The 17,308-nt window shown below is 39.1% G+C and overlaps 1 protein-coding gene and 1 pseudogene across 1 annotated transcript in view; both read right to left on the bottom strand.

Moving 5' to 3' along the window:
- LOC114025807 (queuosine salvage protein-like) overlaps positions 1 to 16,958 on the bottom strand; it is a 37,495-nt gene extending 20,537 nt beyond the window's left edge. The window contains exons 1-2 of the mRNA XM_027839336.1: positions 16,460 to 16,958; positions 13,838 to 14,097 (exon numbers count right to left, since the gene is read on the bottom strand). Of these exons, the coding sequence (XP_027695137.1) occupies positions 13,838 to 14,097; positions 16,460 to 16,796 (597 nt within the window). The 5' untranslated portion in view covers positions 16,797 to 16,958. The remainder of the gene's footprint in view (positions 1 to 13,837; positions 14,098 to 16,459) is intronic.
- Positions 477 to 1,366, bottom strand: LOC114025662 (annotated as a pseudogene).
- Positions 16,959 to 17,308: the final 350 nt, after the last annotated feature.

Raw genomic sequence — 17,308 nt, 5'->3', positions numbered from 1 at the left:
CCTTTCTCACACTTTATTTATGTACTTATACTTCATCTTACATTATAGTGACTTGTGTAGTATTATCTCCCCTGCTAGATCTACTGCTTATCTTTGCATGCTTAGAATACCCTCCCTGCTCACTTCCATCTCTTTGACTCCTCTAAAGATTCCTTCAAAACTTAGTTCTAATGCCACATGATGAGTGGCACCTCATACACAAGGCCTTTCTTTTCTTTCTTTTTTTTTTAGCTGTAAGCTTTTTTTAATTGCCACTCCAAAAAGTCTCATACAAGAATAGAAAATAGTGTTTCATCTCTTTTCCAAATTAATCTCAAATCAAAACAACCAATGTGTAGAACTGAGTCTTCGGTTTTGTTTTGTAACTGTTCAATGTAGTAACTGTTGTGGTTTGCTTGATATATTGTAGAATCCTGAATAATTGTGAAACATGTAACACTTCATTCAATCAGTCAACCAAACATGGAAGACAGCATTTATGCATCCATCATTTTCCAGATTGTTGGTAACTTGTGTGTATTTTCCCTAGATAACTTTGCCTCCTTGTGTCAGAAGGCCCAGCTCACTCACATTTACTTCAGTGATAGTCCCTTTGGTGATAACATCCAAAGTTGTATATAGTGAGAAGGCATTCTTCTTCACACCAAGTATGGGTAGGCAAAAAGTGACTTTAAGTTCAGGATGAGTTACATGAGCCTTCTTAAAACAAAAACCCATTGGCCTAATAAATCTTTCATATTTCAGTGTTTTTTGAGTAAAGCCATCTCCAACAAAGCAGACTTTAGTAACCATTCTCTTCCAAGCCTCCTTCTTTCTCTTTCCTGTACGAATAACCTTTAACACTTCCGTTTCTCCTTGGGCATGAACTTTTGGCAAGGGCACTTCCCATTTACCAGTATTCTCTTTTTGTTTCTGTTTAATCATGTTGGAAAGGACTTTGGCTCGGGATTGTCTCTCTCTATGCAGCAGATATGCAGGTACTGCTCCTTGGGGAGTTTTTTCATTATTCTTTTTTTTTTGGCTAGGCAATGAGGTTAAGTGACTTGCCCAGGGTCACACAGCTAATTAAGTGTCAAGTGTCTGAGGCCACATTTGAACTCAGGTCCTCCTGACTCCAGAGCTGGTGCTCTATCTAGTGCACCACCTAGCTGCCCCTATTATTCTTTTGCTTGGTACTTCTCTTTTCATCTGAATCTTCTCAGCACGACACTGTTTATGGTAGATTTTGGCCTTTACACCAATCACTTTTTTTGAACGTTCTCAAGCCTCTTGACTTTCCTTCTTTCTCTTTTTCTCATGGTAATCCAAGTGGTAGCCATACCGTTTTAGCTGTAACTCTATTGGTTCTGTATTCATTCTGTGGCATGTTGACGGCTAGGGGCCCAAACAGCTACAGGAAAAGCTTCCAAACTTCAGACCCTCAGCCATTAGCAGCAGACTCTCCAGGAGCTGGAAAAGAAAAGGCCACAAAGCCTTTTTTGATCCCCCCTGATTCTAGTTCGTTTCCCTCTAAGGTTAACTTCCATCTACTCTGTAGCTATGCCCTACATACTTACGTATGTACATGTTGTTTCTCCCATTAAAATGGAAGCTCCTTGAGGGCAAGGGCTATTTTTTTCTTTTTTCTTTGTATTCTCAGTGTTTAGTACAATATCTTGTGCATAGTAAGTGTTTGATGCTTGGCTGCTTGATAAATTATAGACTACATAGGCAAAATGTTTTGAACGGAGTCGGTGCTTACTAAGATCTATTAAACAGACTGAGTTAGCTGAGTCAGTGATTCCTGGAGGAAGCAGTGGCAGTGTGGGTGCTGAGAGGCAGAGGCTTCACGGTGGAGCTCACAGGTAAAAATCATTGTGCCATAGGGGGCAGCCAGGTGGCGCCCCTGATAGAGCACTGGCCCTGGGGTCAGGAGGACCTGAGTTCAAATCCTGTCTCAGACCACATACTTGACACTTACTAGCTGTGTGACGCTACGCAAGTCACTTAACCCCATTGCCTAGCTGCCCCCCCCAAAATCATTGTGTCATTATGTATTGCAAAAGTAAAACCATTAAATACACATGATGGAGAATGGATAGAGAACAACACAAAAGTCAACTAGGAAAAATCTTGAAATCAATAACTTTCTAACACTCATGTCTTACTGGCATTCTGATTATTATCTCATGAAATGCTTTTAGGAATGTTTACAGAATCACAAAACGTTAGAGCTGGAAATGGAAATGACCTTGAGGATCATCTAGTTCAAAATTCTCATTTTTTTTTCCCACATCCAAAAAGAAATCACTTTATTTGAAATGTTAGCTACAACTTAAGATGCTATTTTTACTAAGACTTAACATCTCAACCACTCATTTTGATGAGACCACATAGCCTAGTCCCAATAATTTATACAATCCCACAAATCTCCAATGGGAACACCTTCCATCTCAGATCTGAAACAAGAGGTATTGGTCACAACCAAAGATACAAAGTTACTGGTGGTCTTGGCCTACTTTACTATTTCACTGTCAATTATGGTTTTATGCTTAATTAGTTTAATCTTCAGGAATGATTTTCTATTTCTTCATTCTTTTTTTTTAAAGATTTTTTTTTATTTTTAGGCAATGGGGTTAAGTGACTTGCCTAGGATCAGACACCTAGTAAGTGTCAAGTGTTTGGTCTGAGGCCGGATTTGAACTCAGGTCCTCCTGACTTCAGGGCCAGTGCTCTTATCTACTGCACCACCTAGCTGCCCCCCTATTTTTTCATTCTTAATCTACTTGCAAACCTGTACTGCATTTCCCCCTCCCACACTCTGCAATTCAACCAAACTGGTCTTCTCTCTGCTCTTCACACACAATATACTCGTCTCCATACCTTTGCTCTGGGCATCTTATACCCCTGAATACACTCCTCCCTCCTTACCTCTGCCTAACAGTCTTTCTCTTCCTTTAAGACATAGTTTGAACATCATCTTCAACATGAAGCTTTTCCTGATCTCTCTAGTTGCTAGTGTCTTCCCTCTCAAATGACACTGCATTTAACTACTTTGCATATATTTCTATTTATTCACTTATATTAATGTTGCATATATTTACCTATGTATTTGTCTCCCTCATTAGAACGTAAGCCCCTTGCATGTATGGATTATTTCATTCTTTGTACTTGTATCCCCAATAAATAATTGCTGACTGATTCTTTTCCTCCTTGAATCCCTCACCCAGCTTGAAGTCATCCTAGTTCTGGATACACTCTGAGAAATGTTTCATCTTGAAGTGGCAGGGGCTGAAATGCTACACCAGCTTGTGCCCTGGTTAGTTCTCTGAGGCACCTGAGAAATGAGGGAACAGCAAGTTCAAAAGTCTGCCTAATCACTTCAGTGCAGCAGCTAGTGGGGCAGATGATGGAGTTGCAGTGGCCAAGGTACTGCTCTCATTTCTGTGTCTGGTTGGCTTAGGGGAGGGGAAGGGAAAAGGAGAGGCACCTGGGAAATTTGGTCTAAATTTCTCATCTTACAGATGAGGAAAACTAACATCCAGAGAGTTTTTGCTCCATAATTATAACTGATGTCACTGAAAACACTATTAAGTCCCAAATAACATTTCTTTGTATTTTCTATAATTTTGCTACTGTAAATATTTTTACTTCAAGTAGCCGTATTTCATTGGTATGACTGTGCCCCCTCCAATACTGAAAGTGACTTCTCTAATCCTAAGTAGTCTTCATGAGATGTTATTCCACCTGTCTCCCCTCCTCCCCACCCCAAAAAGCATTAGCTAGTGAGCTAACCTTGTGATGAAACCTTCTAAATTTAGTTAAGAAGCCAGGGTCACCTCCAGGCCAAGATTAGGTATCAAATTAGGACTGTAGTGGGGGACGGTAAATATAGCTTATTCAAAATAGCTCCCCTCTAACATTTTTAACTGTTAATAGAAAAACCTTATGACTACGAGCTAATATAATTTAGTAAGTTGCCAGAACCACTAGCAAATATGAGAGTCACGAATCCAATGTTTAGAGATAAATTCACTGATGATTCAGCTCAGATACCATCTTCTGCAAACAGCCTCAGTCACTTCCCACTGCTAGTGCCTTCCCTCTGAGATTACTTCCCATTTACAATGTATACATCTTGTATATACACAATTGTTTACATGCTGTCTCCTCTATCAGAATATAGAGCCTGTTCAGAGCAGGGATCATATTTTTTTGCTTTCTTTGTTATCTCCGGCACTTGCACAGTGCTGGGAACATAGTAAGCATTTAATAAATGCTTGTTGATGATGATGGTTAAAAATCAAATTACTAAAGAACTCAAACTTAAATGTTTATTGATATGCCCGGCCACAAACTACAGAAGCAAATCCATTAATTAGGAAACTGCCACATCTGTCAAATTAATCATTTTCTTATCTGAATTAAATTTTTCTTCATTAGTGCTAATTGCTGAATAATCTCTCTGAATTTCTCCAAGTACACATTAAGATTGAACATTTCTCATATTGAGAAGCAGGGATTAGATCAATACTTTTTATAAACACTAATACCAGAATTGAGGGTTTTACTTATACTAATAAAAAGTTATCTTTTACAAAAGAAATAAGTAGGAATTTAATTTATGAATGTACTCATTCATTTGACAAACATTTGGTGCCTACTATGAAAAATTCACCTTTCTGGCAATGGGAGAACATAGTACAAAATCATGATCTTTGTTCTCAAGAAGTTTTTCAATCTACTAGGGGAAAATAAGACATGCAGACAGGTAAACATGATATAGAGCAGATATGACAAACACACAAATGGAACACAAAATGCTATCATATCTGATGAGACTAAAGTCACTTCCATTTGAGATGATGAAATAAGCCTTTCCCTCCTCCCTCTCATCTAACTAGTTGCCAAATTTTATCAATTTAATCTCCAAAATATATCATATATGACTGCTTTTGTCCATTCACACCACAACCATGCTTGTTCAGACCTTCTTCACCTCTAGCCTAGTCTATAATAGCCTCTTCAAAAAAAATTTTTTTAAGGCAATTGGGGTTAAGTGACTTGCCCAGGGTCACACAGCTAGTAAGTGTTAAATGTTTGGTCTGAGGCCATATTTGAACTCAGGTCCTCCTGACTTCAGGGCGGGTGCTCTATTCACTGTGACACCTAGCTGGCCCTATAATAGTCTCTTAATTGATCTACCTGCAGCTCTCCCTGCTCCAATGACTGCACCACAAAGCAGCCAAATTGATCATCCTAAAGGCACAGAGCTCTCCCCTACCTAGGTAGCTCCAGCGGTTCTTTCTGGCCTTCAGGATAAAATACAAACCCCTCTATTTGGCTTTTAAAGCCTCTTACAATCTGGCTGTAATTTACCTTTCTTTTTTTCGGGGGGGGGGGGGAATTAAAGGATTTACCCAGGGCAGCTATTAAGTGTCTGAGGTCACATTTGAACTCAGGTCCTCCTGACTCCAGGTGCTCTATCCACTGCACCATGTAGCTGCTCCTCTAATTTATCTAAGTTAAGTACAGATTAATCTGCTTTACATACTCTATATATCTGTCAAACTGTCCCATTTGTTGCTCATATATGTGACATCTCACTTTTCACCTCTTGCCTTTGTACCTCATGCCTGGTGCCACGCCTATTGTGAGTCTTCTCAGTAATTCCTCCCCCTGGAAGTTATTTGTGCATATATTTTGTACTAATTTTCTATGTATGTTTCCCCCATGGAATGTAATCTCCTTGAGGGCAGGGACCTGGGGGAGGAGAGCGTGTATCCCCAATGTTTAGCACATAGTATTTAATAAATGCTTATTTAGTCACAAAGAGTTGGACATAACTGAAAACACTCACCATTAACATAGCATGTATTTCTATATAAAAAAGTCTATTTTAGATTCATATCTGTTATCACAGGATTTCCCTCTCTGTCAAAAATTCCTATATACACAAGGTATCCCAAAAGTCTTAGGGCAGTTCAAGATTCAATTACCTTGAATTATACTCAGAATTTTAGGACCCCCTATATGGTCCAAGTGCACCTATGACAAAAATTTGATTTCCAATTAACAGTGTAATCCAACTGTCATTGACAGGTTTTCTCTTCTTTCTCAACAGTCAATAAATAGGGTTTAGAAGAAATGTGGGTATTACAGATGGTCAAAGCTTAGGAAGCCCATGGCCTAAGCCCTATTACCTTCAAGTAGAAATCATAACAGTAGACTATGCCATACAGGGTGGGGACAAATGCAGCCATACAGATTAAGTTTTAAGACCAAGGAGGAAAAAAATCGAGTCAATTTATGATCATAAGATCATAGATTCAACAGTGGAAGGGTTGTGTGACCCTGGGCAAGTCACTTAATTTCTGTTTGCCTCCCTTTCATCAACTGTGAAAGGTTTTTGGGAAAAGATAATAAGATACTAGCACCCTACTTTGCAGAGCTATAATGAGGATCAAATGACATGATAAACGCCCAGTGCATGGTGCCCAGCACACAATAGATGTTACGCTAGATAAATGCTTATTTCCTTTCCTTCTCCTTTTACTTTATAATGACCACCATAGGCTTTTTTGACCAAAAACTAAAGGAGCTTCTCTTTATTTTTAAATGATTGATTCAATGTACATACTTATTTTTCTTATATTCATTACATTTCTATCACTGAACCATGAAAACAAAACAAAAATTCAGAGAAGCTGTACAGCTATTCTAAGCTGAAGGGCAGATTTTTAAAAAGACCTTAGTATGGTCAATTATTGTTTACTTAAGAAAGTATTTAATGACTTTCACTTTCATCTATGGATATGTCTTCTCCTCCTTCCCCACCCTTTATCTTACCTCCTACCCGTCTGTCAGCTTCAGCCTCCTCCACTAGACCAGACCATGATCCAAGTCACACCCACCCAGAAACTGGGAGGATTCCCCCAAGGCTCTCTCCTGAGCTCTCCTTCTGTCTATATTCTCTCACTCCAGCTCTACTTTCTCTCCTGAGTCATCTTTTCTCTCTAGTCCCATCCTACCAACTACCTATTAGACATTTTGACCTAAATGTTCTTTAATCATCACAAACATGACAAAAATGGAACTCATTATCTTTTCCCTAAAACCTACTCCTTTTCTGAACTTTTCTGCTACTGTCAAGGGTAATACCATCCTTCCAGTCACCCAGGTTCAAAACCTAGGCATCACTCTTGATTTGCCATTCTAATTTATACATCTTTAATCATTTTCCAACTCTTATCAATTCTATATCCACACTGTCTCGATTAAGTCCCCTTTTCTCCACTCACACTACCACCACCCAAGTTCAGGTCTTTATTACTTCTCCTCTGGACCAATGCAATAACCCTTTCACGGTCCTCCCTCTGTATCTCCAATCCATTCTTCAAAGAGCTGCCAAAGTGATTTTCCTGAAGCATGGGTCTGATCATGTCACTCTCAGTCCTCCTTCCCTAATGTTAGATGGCCTCTAGTTCTAAATGTATGCTCCTAGGCAGCTAGGTAGTGCAGTGGATAGAGCACCAGCCCTAAAGTCAGGAGGACCTGAGTTCAAATCTGACCTCAGACCAAACATTTGACACTTACTAGCTATATGACCCTGGGCAAGTCACTTAACCCCAATTGCCTAAAAATAAAATTAAATAAATAAATAAATGTATGCTTCTATGTCCCAGCACTGTTACAGTACCACTGAACACCCAAAATAATTTCTTCCCAGGTTTGGTGCTATGTGGTTATCTTACTTAGAAGTATAATGAAAAAAGGAGTTGAAAAATCACATTATGATAGAGCAGCAGAAAAACTAATGGTTTCAAAGTCTAGAGATGTAAATTATATTGTGATTTGAGGTAAGGATGTCACTTAGCCACACCTTCATTTCTAGTTTATAAAATAGAAAGATTCTTTGCTTTGTCCACTTATTCCTCCACTTTCCCCACTGCACTCTATTTTAACTCAGACTTGGCATACTTTTATTTAATATACCATATTCCATATCGCACCTCCACTTAAGCTGTTAACCTATACCTGGAATTCTCTCCCTTGTCATCTCCATCTCTTGAAATCCTGGGTTCCTTTTAAGAATCAACAACCTTCTTTTCCTCAGGTATGAATGGAAATCCCCTTTTCTGTTAAAGGTCACCTTTTTTTTTCCCATGCAGGATTATACTTACTCTTGCCAGTTAGGTTATCATTCGTTAGAAGCCCTTGTATTTGGAATATCATATTCTAAACTCTATTTTTCTTTATATTTGGCAGCTCCTAAGACTTGTGTAAACTTTATTGTGATTCATTGTTTATTTGAACTGTGGAGGGGTCCCCTGAACTTGTTTTCTTGAATTGCCATATTTTCCAAAAACTCTAGACTCAGAGTACGCAGGAGGCCTAAAACAAGTCAAGGATCCCCACTGCCCAGCGGACATAATTTGCTACTTTGAACACTAACAGGACTCTCAGTGTGCCCTTGAAGCTGAGTCAGCCACAAATTTAGCTCCAGTCAGTCTGACCCAGACTGATAAATTGTGCAGCTGGGATAAGCAGGGATAGATACTTTCAGATAAGCAAGACATTCTCCCTGCATGATCTGGCAGTTCCAAAGGAGGTAAGAGAGAAGGGGCTGATGCTGCTCCTGCCATTCTACTCACTCTTTCCCCCCCTCCTTTTCTCCACCCTTTTTCCTCCCCTTGGGGAGGAGACTGGACCTATTCCCCTCCTCTATGACTCCCCTTTTTGATGTAACCCTTAAATACCCAAGGCTCTGCCAGTATTGCAGGCTCCTTTGTATACAGTTTAAAGAGTTCTGACATGCAAGTGCTTTAGCTTTCTCTTGTAATAAAATAAGTTACTAATCATTTCTTTTGGTGTCATGACTGTTGACTGACAGAACTTTTTGTCTACTTTGTATTTTTTCTGTGACCTTAAAGTGCTGGATTTTGGTTATAATCCCGGGAATTTTTGTTTCGAGGTTTCTTTTAGGAGATGACTGGTTGATTCTATTTTCACTTTGCCCTCTTGTTTCAAGAGCTCAGGGCAGTTCTAGGGGAGTCTCTCAGTACAGTGGTTTATCTCTAAGCCCTGATTGACGGAGTGCTTACACTGGATCTAGAATCCATCCCATGCAGATTATTGTTGTTCTTCAGTCATCTTTCAGTCATATCTGACTTGTTGTGACCCCATTTGGAATTTTCTTGGTAAAGATACTGGAGTGGTTTGCCATTTTTCTCTCCAGCTCATTTTACAGATGAGAAAACTGAAGGAAACAGGGTTAAGTGACTTGCCCTGGGTCACACATCTACTAACTGTCTGAGGCCAGATTTGAGCTGAGGAAGATGAGTTTTCCCGAGTTCAGGCCCTGGCACTCTATCTACTGTACCACCTGGCTGCTCTTTCCTACACAGGTCTTCCCCCTTAAATGCTGTCTTCTTCAAGAGGTCTTTGCTGATTACCCTACCGCTGCTCTAGTCCTTCCTTAAATCACTTTGTATTTATGCAAATATGTGTGTGTGTGTGTGTATATATATATATATATATGTATATATTTGAACATGTTGTACCCTCCTAGTAGAATGTAAAGAATATGAGATCTTTTGAGGACAGAGATTGTTCCATATATGGGTATATGACTTATGTGTGTGTGTATGCATGCTTCTGTATATTGCATATAATCTCGAGCACCTAGCATAGTATCTGTCACATAGAGGAGCTTAATAAATGTTTATTGGTTGATTGACTTTCCTCTTTTGATTTCTTTGATAATTTGAGATGTATTACTCCATAGAGGACAAATTTACTACTTTGAAGTGTGGCGGGAAAGAAAGTTGAAAGCCACACTTCAAAGAATTTCAAGTGTCAAATAGGAATTTGTAATGCAGGATGTAAGGAGCCCCTGAAGCCCCTTGAGCAGGGGAATGACATGTTCAAATTTGTAATTTAAGAATCTCAATTTAACAACTGTGTAGGATGTCAGAAAAAGGAGAAAATGGAAGGAGAGAAACCAATTAACAAGCTATTATAGTAGTACAAATGACAGTTAATGAGATCCTAAATTAGGGTGGTTGTGGTATAAGAGGAGAACAGGAGAGATACTGAAGAAAGTAAATTGACAAAACATGGCAAATGACTGGGTGGCTAAGGAATGACTCTGAGGTTGCAAACCTTAGAATGGAAATATGGTAGCACCCTCAACAGGAACAGGAAATGAGGAATATGAGGGGATTTAGGATGAATGATTCAATATACCAATGTTCCCTTTACAGTGCGGTTCACTTGAAGGAAATTCAATGTGCTTACATCTAAAACATTATTTATTTAAAAAATCATTTACATGCAATTTCTTAGGGATGTATCTAATACATAAAGCAAGAGAAAAGCACAATTCTGGGGATATAGTAGATTTTCATTGATTTCATAGATTTCATTAAATATTTGATGAACTGAACTCTAAAACAGAGTGATTCATCTATAAAACTTAATTGCTTTCTTCTTTCCTTTCTTCCATGATACTGGGAATCCATGATTCCATGACAACAGAATCTATGACAACTAAAAGCAAACAGAACTTCAATATGTCTTAAATTTACCACATCCTGAGGTCTCTGAAAATTTAGCTCAAGTCATTGCAAGGCCACAACCATTGTGGCCCCAGGATACATGAAGGGCTAAGAGGGAAGGCCCTTTGTAAAATATCTAATACTTTTAACAACAGCATATATGTTGGACCAAGGGCTATAGCTGATAATTTCGTAGGCACCACCAAGCCAATAAGAGCTGTTGCTACTTCATAAGTTGAAAAAAAAAACAAAAACAAAAACAAAAAAACAACCCATCACTAAATTTGGAATGACCTTGAAAAAGCAATGAAATGATCAAGTCAGAAAGAGGACAATATTCAATATCAATAAATACAATGGAGAAAATATAGTTATCTCTCAATTTGTAGATCAGATCTAGTCCAACTTATGAGACTGGATTTAAAGTATTTATTATGTATTAGATTAATTTAAGACATTTTTTCTGAGGTCCTTTCTGGTGCTATGGCACTAGAATTATAGTGGTGGAAAAGAACTGAAAATTGAGAGGCTGTCCATCAATCAGGAAACAGCTGAACAAGTTATGGTATATGATTGTAATGGAATATTATTGTGCTATAAGAAATGATGAGCAGGATGATCAATTAAAAAAAAAAACAACCTGAAAAGACTTACATGAACTGATGCAAAGTGAAGTTAGCAGAACCAGGAAAACATTGTACACAGTAACAGCAATGTTATATGATGATCAGCTGAATGACTTAGCTATTCTCAGCAATAAAATGATCCAAGACAATTCCAAAGGACTCTTGATGAAAAATGCTATCCACCACCAGGGAAAGAACTAATGGAGTCTGAATGCAAATTGAAGCATTCTATTTTTTCACTTTATTTTTTTCATGGTGATTTTTTTTTTTTTATTCTCTGTCTTATTTCACAGCATGACTAGTATGGAAATATGTTTTGTATGGTTGCACATGCATAGCCTATATCAAATTGCTTACTGCCTCACAGAGGGGAGAAAGGAAAGAAGGAGGGACAGAATTTGGAATTCAAAATTTTAAAAACTAAATGTTAAAAATTGTTTTTACATGTAATTGGAAAAATAATAAAACATTATTTTTTCAAAAAACCCAACAATTTTATAAGTAACATAACTCGAGCGAACATCTTGTTTTCTCCATAAAATTAAATATTGTTAAAGTACTTTGAAGTATTAAACAAAATGCACCGCGTAGAAAAACATTTGAATCTTATTATAATACTATATGTTATAGAGCAATTTGGTATTAAGCAGATTTATCTTAGATTCCATTCAATATGGTACTAGAGAAAACAAGCAGGGGTAAAAACCAGTAAAGAACCAAGAGATACAAATTAAGGCAAGGATGAGAAAGTCAGTCAATATTGATAGGAAACAGAATAGAACTTTTAATTATTTTAGTACTAAATTTGTTACTGCCTTTTGTTCACACAGAATTACTCATGAATAGAAATTGGATTATTATTTCAAGATTAAGAAAATGCTGACTAAGCTTCAGACATTTGTAGAGGTAAATCTTTAACTAAGTTTAATTTAGATTCTTATTCCAGTTAGATGCTATCTAAATTAAGACAAAATTTTTAATTAAGTTAACTTAAAACGTAATTCAACAAGTAAGCATCAGACATCTATCTGGCAAGGTATGGTGGAGGATATGAAGATTAAGATAATATGGTCCCTATTTTTAAGTAGTTTATATCTAGGAGAGGATAAATATAACAAAAGGCATAATGAGTTAATTGTCACAAATGAGCTATGGCCAGATAGAAAAAGCAGGGTTTACTTTCAGCTGATGGCAAGGGTAAGACTTTCATGACAGAAGCAGAATCTGAGTCTTAAGCCTTGAACGATTTTGACAGGCTGGAAAGAGGGCTCCCAAACAAAGGGAGCAGAATTAGCCAAAGTAGTGCAGCATACCATCATGGCAGGGCATGGTGAATTGCTTGATTTGTCAGAAAGCATAAGATAAATATATACAAAAGTTGAAAAACAAGACTGCAATCAGGTGACAGGGGACTTGGAGGCTGTGCTAAAGAGTATGGACCTTATTCTACAAGCAATGAGGAACCACAGAAGGTTTTTGGGAATAGAGGGATAAGAGTTGAGATTTAGGGAAATAATTCAAGACAGTAACGTATAGGATGGATAGAAAGAGTGAGACTCTGGACAGTTAGAGGTCTACTGCAATAGCTGTGATGAGTGGTCATCAGGAGCTGAACGGGGTGTGTAACTTCACAAGTGGTACAGTGGGAATATAAAAGAAGAGATCAATGCAACAGACACTGTTGAGACAAAAGTCAAATGCTTACTAATTGGATTGGAGAGGGGGTTTGGGAAGAAGGTAAAAGAAAGTATCAGAGATGACTGACATGATAGTTTTTAAGTCCAGGAAGAAAATGACACTATTAACTGAAAGGGGGAAATCAGAAGGAAGAAAATATTTGGGGGCAGAAGGCAATGATTTCCATTTCAGACATATTGAGTTTGATGGTGAAATTGCCAAGAGGAGCTATCCAGTAGGAAACTAGAAATGCTGGACTAAAACTTGAGATTGCAGTCACATATTACAGTGGAAAAAACAATGACTTTGGTGCTGGAGAACCTGGGTGCAAAGAGCATGGCTCTGCCACTTGCCACCTGCGTGAGCTGGGGTAAGTCACTTAAATCTCTTTAGACCTCAGTTCCTCATCTGTAAAACGAAAGAGCTAAGACTCTGTGACTTCTAGGGCCCCTTCTCAAATGACAGTGAAGTTCATACATATAAGGTCATAACAGAAGCCATGGTAGTGAATGATGAGATTACCAAGTTACAGAGAAAGCATAGAAGGACTGAGGACAGTATTTTGGTAATTAAGGACTAAAATTAAAAATTAATTATAAAATCTTTGATTATTATTACAACAGTAGCAACCACATAATGCTTTAAGGGTTGCAAAGTATTTCACCTATATTAACTCATTTGATTCTCACAACAACCATGAGGGATATGTGCTATTATTACCTCCATTTTACAGATGAGAAAACTAAGGCTGAGAGAGTTTATGTGACTTGACTAGGTCCACAGTTAGTAAATGTATGAAGCAGGATTTGAACTTAGGTATTCCTGATCCAGGACCAGCACTCTATCTACTGCACAAGGTAGCTGCTTACAAATGCATTTTTGTCCTTTAAAAGTTAAATTTTCACTGTAAATTTGAGAAGTGTTCCATAATACAACAGTAATAGTGTGGATAATTTTTAGATGGGCATTTAATTTCTCAAAAAAAAACCAACTCACCTGATATACAGCCACATCTCTATAAGAAGGAAAACTTTCAACTACCAGGGACAGGAGTTTTTGTGCACTTTTGTCACTCTTTCGAACACAATTAAGAAAAGACCCTCCAAACTTCTCAAGTAAAATTTTTCCAGTTTCATTGAGAATCTGATGCCTCTCTTCTATCAAAGGCATAGGCACATCTGTGTCAGAATGCAAAATATGCTGAAGCTGATCAAGAGTAACTGTGGCATAGAATGACGCCCTAGTGAGGGGTATTCCTTGAGGGGATGAGGGGAGAAGAAAAGCAAAAACAAAAAAAGATAATTCAAAGAACAACTTAAGACCTTTACATAAATATGAAAACAAAAAAAATCCTAAGTTCTATTTTCAGTATTTTGTTAAGATCCTAATCAAACCTAAATTCCAATCTTAAATTATAAATGCAATGCAAAATAAATTCTACCAAGAAATTATTCATATGCAGAGGGAGCCCAAATTTCCTGGGTACCTATTCTGAAAACAGCTAATGTGACTTTTAGTTTGAATGGAATCTTTGTAAGACAAGTGGTACTGAAGGCTAAGAGAAGTTTTTCATTTATTTTAACCGTGCAAAATGTAATACTGTCTATCGAATCATAAAGCCAGAGATGAAAAGGACTTCAGAAGGTACCTAGAAGTTGACCTCTCATTTTAGAGATGAAGAAACTGACCCATGGGGCAGTTAGGTGGCACAGTAGATAGAGCACCGGCCTTGGAGTCAGGAGGACCTGAGTTCAAATTCAGCCTCAGGCACATAACACTTACTAGCTCTATGACCCTGGGCAAGTCTTTTAACCCCAATTGCCTCACCAGAAAATAAAAATCTTACTAAACAGTCTTTGCACATTTGGAGGCCTGCATGTCCATAATTTTATATTTCCTCCTCAATACATTTTCCTTGCTTTAGTAGCTGTTGCATTGAAATTATTACTGAGAAGAATATGTTGCATTTGAAAGTATTTATTTTTATCTTTCACTAGTCAAAAATATAAATGATTAGAAAAGAGTCATGATTCAACTTCATATAATTTCTTTGTCTCCTTGTGGAACTATTGTTGAAAGTGGAACTCTAAGGTCCAGAAAGTTTTGAGGTATGAATTTAGCCTTAGTGCCTTCAACATGCGAAACCTGGTAAATCACTACTTTCAAATATATAGTATATATATTTTCTTAAATTAAAACATACATGTCTCATAGTTGTAAGGAATACAAATTATAGTTATATCTGAACAATAACAATGTACTTTTTCTAAAATTGTTGATTAAATCTAGTCATCTTGCTGTAGTGAAGGTACTTTGAATCAAAACAAGGATTATCAAAATTCCCACGCATTCTTCAGACACAAGTAGTACTTTGGGAATGCAGTGAACTTGGGAGCTCAGACCTCTATCACTTATGTGACCTTGGCTGAGACACTTAACCAAATCTCTGGGTGTCAGTTTCTTTCTTTTTTGGGGGGGGGGCCACCTAGCTGTCCCATAGTAAGATTTTACAAATGCAAAAACAGCTTTAGTGTTTTATTGCGTTTTATGCTATATTAAATACTGATGCTTGATAGAAAAGTTTAAAAAATTATGAATATGGAGCAATTGTGGGATAGTAGTGGAAGAGTACTGACTGGATTGACAATCAGTGGACCTGGGTTAAAATTCTAGCTCTGCTACTTATTACGTATTGTGACCTTGAGCATTTCTTACCTGTGGGCCTGTATCCTCATCTGTAAAAAGAGAAGGCAGGCCTAGAGGTTTTCTGATGTCTCCTCTATAACAATTACACTGTACTACTCAAATCTTTTAAGTGCCTATGACTTCATGAGCTTAGAACTCCCTCTACCCAGCAGAAGTCCTAGAAGTTAAGTGACTTGTCCAGAGTTACACAGCCAACAAGTATCTGAATTGGGGTATGAACTCAAGGTTTCTTGACTCCATACCTAATTATCCACGAAGCTACCACTGACTCTTGGAACTTGCTACTCACAATAAAAATGCCAAAGTACCTCCTTCAATAGCAAATGAAACATTGTATACTTCCACGCTCTATTAGAAACATTTATGTGAAACCAAATAAATTTTACAGAAAACTCACACCAAAAGCACACCAATAACAACAACAACAAAATCACTGGCAAAATGCCAATTGTGGGTCTCTGCTCTACACTTTTATTATCCTTAGGCCTTACAATAGGACATCATTTATGATACTTCTATTATTTTAAAAGCATTTCTATTGATTTTATCATATCGGATGTAACTTCAGGTAACAGAAAACTTGTAATGTTTTCCTACTTGTGCCCTTTATTGCACTTCGGCTTAGCACAGTGCCTAGCATATAGGAGGTGCTTAAAAAACAAATACTCGTTGATCGATCTTATTTTAAGTACGAGGTTTTTGGGAAGTGTCAAAATTAGGGCAAGGTAGCGACAGCAGCCCCTTCCACTTGCAGAGCCGCCCTTCGCTCAGCCTAACTTAGGGTCTCCCTCTGCTCACCCCCCTAACTTTCTCCCAAGCCGCACCTTATATAGTTTTATCTTATACAGCTATATCTGAACTACTTATAACTTCATTCCTCGGCCTCGATGCGGACCGAGGCCCGGGGCTAACCTTCATCCAGGGCTCGGTTGACCGCAGCGCAAAGGGCCCAGTACCCGCTGTACGTTTTACTCCTGTACTTCACCGCACACTTGCGATCTTCCTGTTCGGACCAAAAGGAGAAATTGAGAGTGTCCACCACAAACACCCAGTTGACCGCATCTTCGTCGGTCGCCTGAGGGTTCAGCTCGTGCAAGGACTTCCAGCCCCCCAAGCCGAACTCTCGGCCCGGGACCTTCTCCAGCAGCATCTCGGCCACTCGATCGACTCCGCCTTTTTCAACAAACACATCTTGGCTACGGACCGCCACGAATTCCGCAGACTCCCGAGGGGGTAAGGGGGCTTCCATCGCGCCTGTCCTCCGGGACTGTAAAATGGAAAGGAAAAACGACCAAAGCAACGCCCCGAGCCCCGCTAGCGCGCCCTGCACAAAGCTTACTGCACCGGCTCACGTGCAGTTTTCCAGCCCTGACCGGATCCTCCTCCTTTCCCCGCCACGGCGTCTCGAGCTCCCAGGACCCTCCCTCTTTCCCTCTCCTCCCCCGAGTGGAAGCTGGCCTCTAACGGGCAGGGCGCGCGACCACTGTCCCTCCTCCAACGGCCCGCTCTCCCGCCCCTTCAGGGGAAGTCGGTGGGGAGGAGCACGGACCGGAGGGGCGGAGGGAGCCGGGCAGGGCGAAGGAGATCACGTGGGAGGAGCGGCTTGGCGCGGCCCCGTGGACCACGTGCATTGCACGCATTCCGTGAGGGGGAGGGGCGGGACTGCAGGAGGGTGGGGCGGCGGGGAGGGAGAGGACGAGCCATTTCCGGTTCAAGCGCTCCTTCGGCCAATCGCCCGCAGCCGCCGGGAACTTGGCCAGC

The sequence above is a fragment of the Vombatus ursinus genome, unplaced genomic scaffold (genome assembly GCF_900497805.2).
Source record: "Vombatus ursinus unplaced genomic scaffold, bare-nosed wombat genome assembly UNPS02014832.1, whole genome shotgun sequence".
NCBI classification, from domain to species: domain Eukaryota; kingdom Metazoa; phylum Chordata; class Mammalia; order Diprotodontia; family Vombatidae; genus Vombatus; species Vombatus ursinus.
The sequence above is the reverse complement of the archived record's forward strand: the minus strand, read 5'-3'. Positions and strand labels throughout refer to the sequence as shown.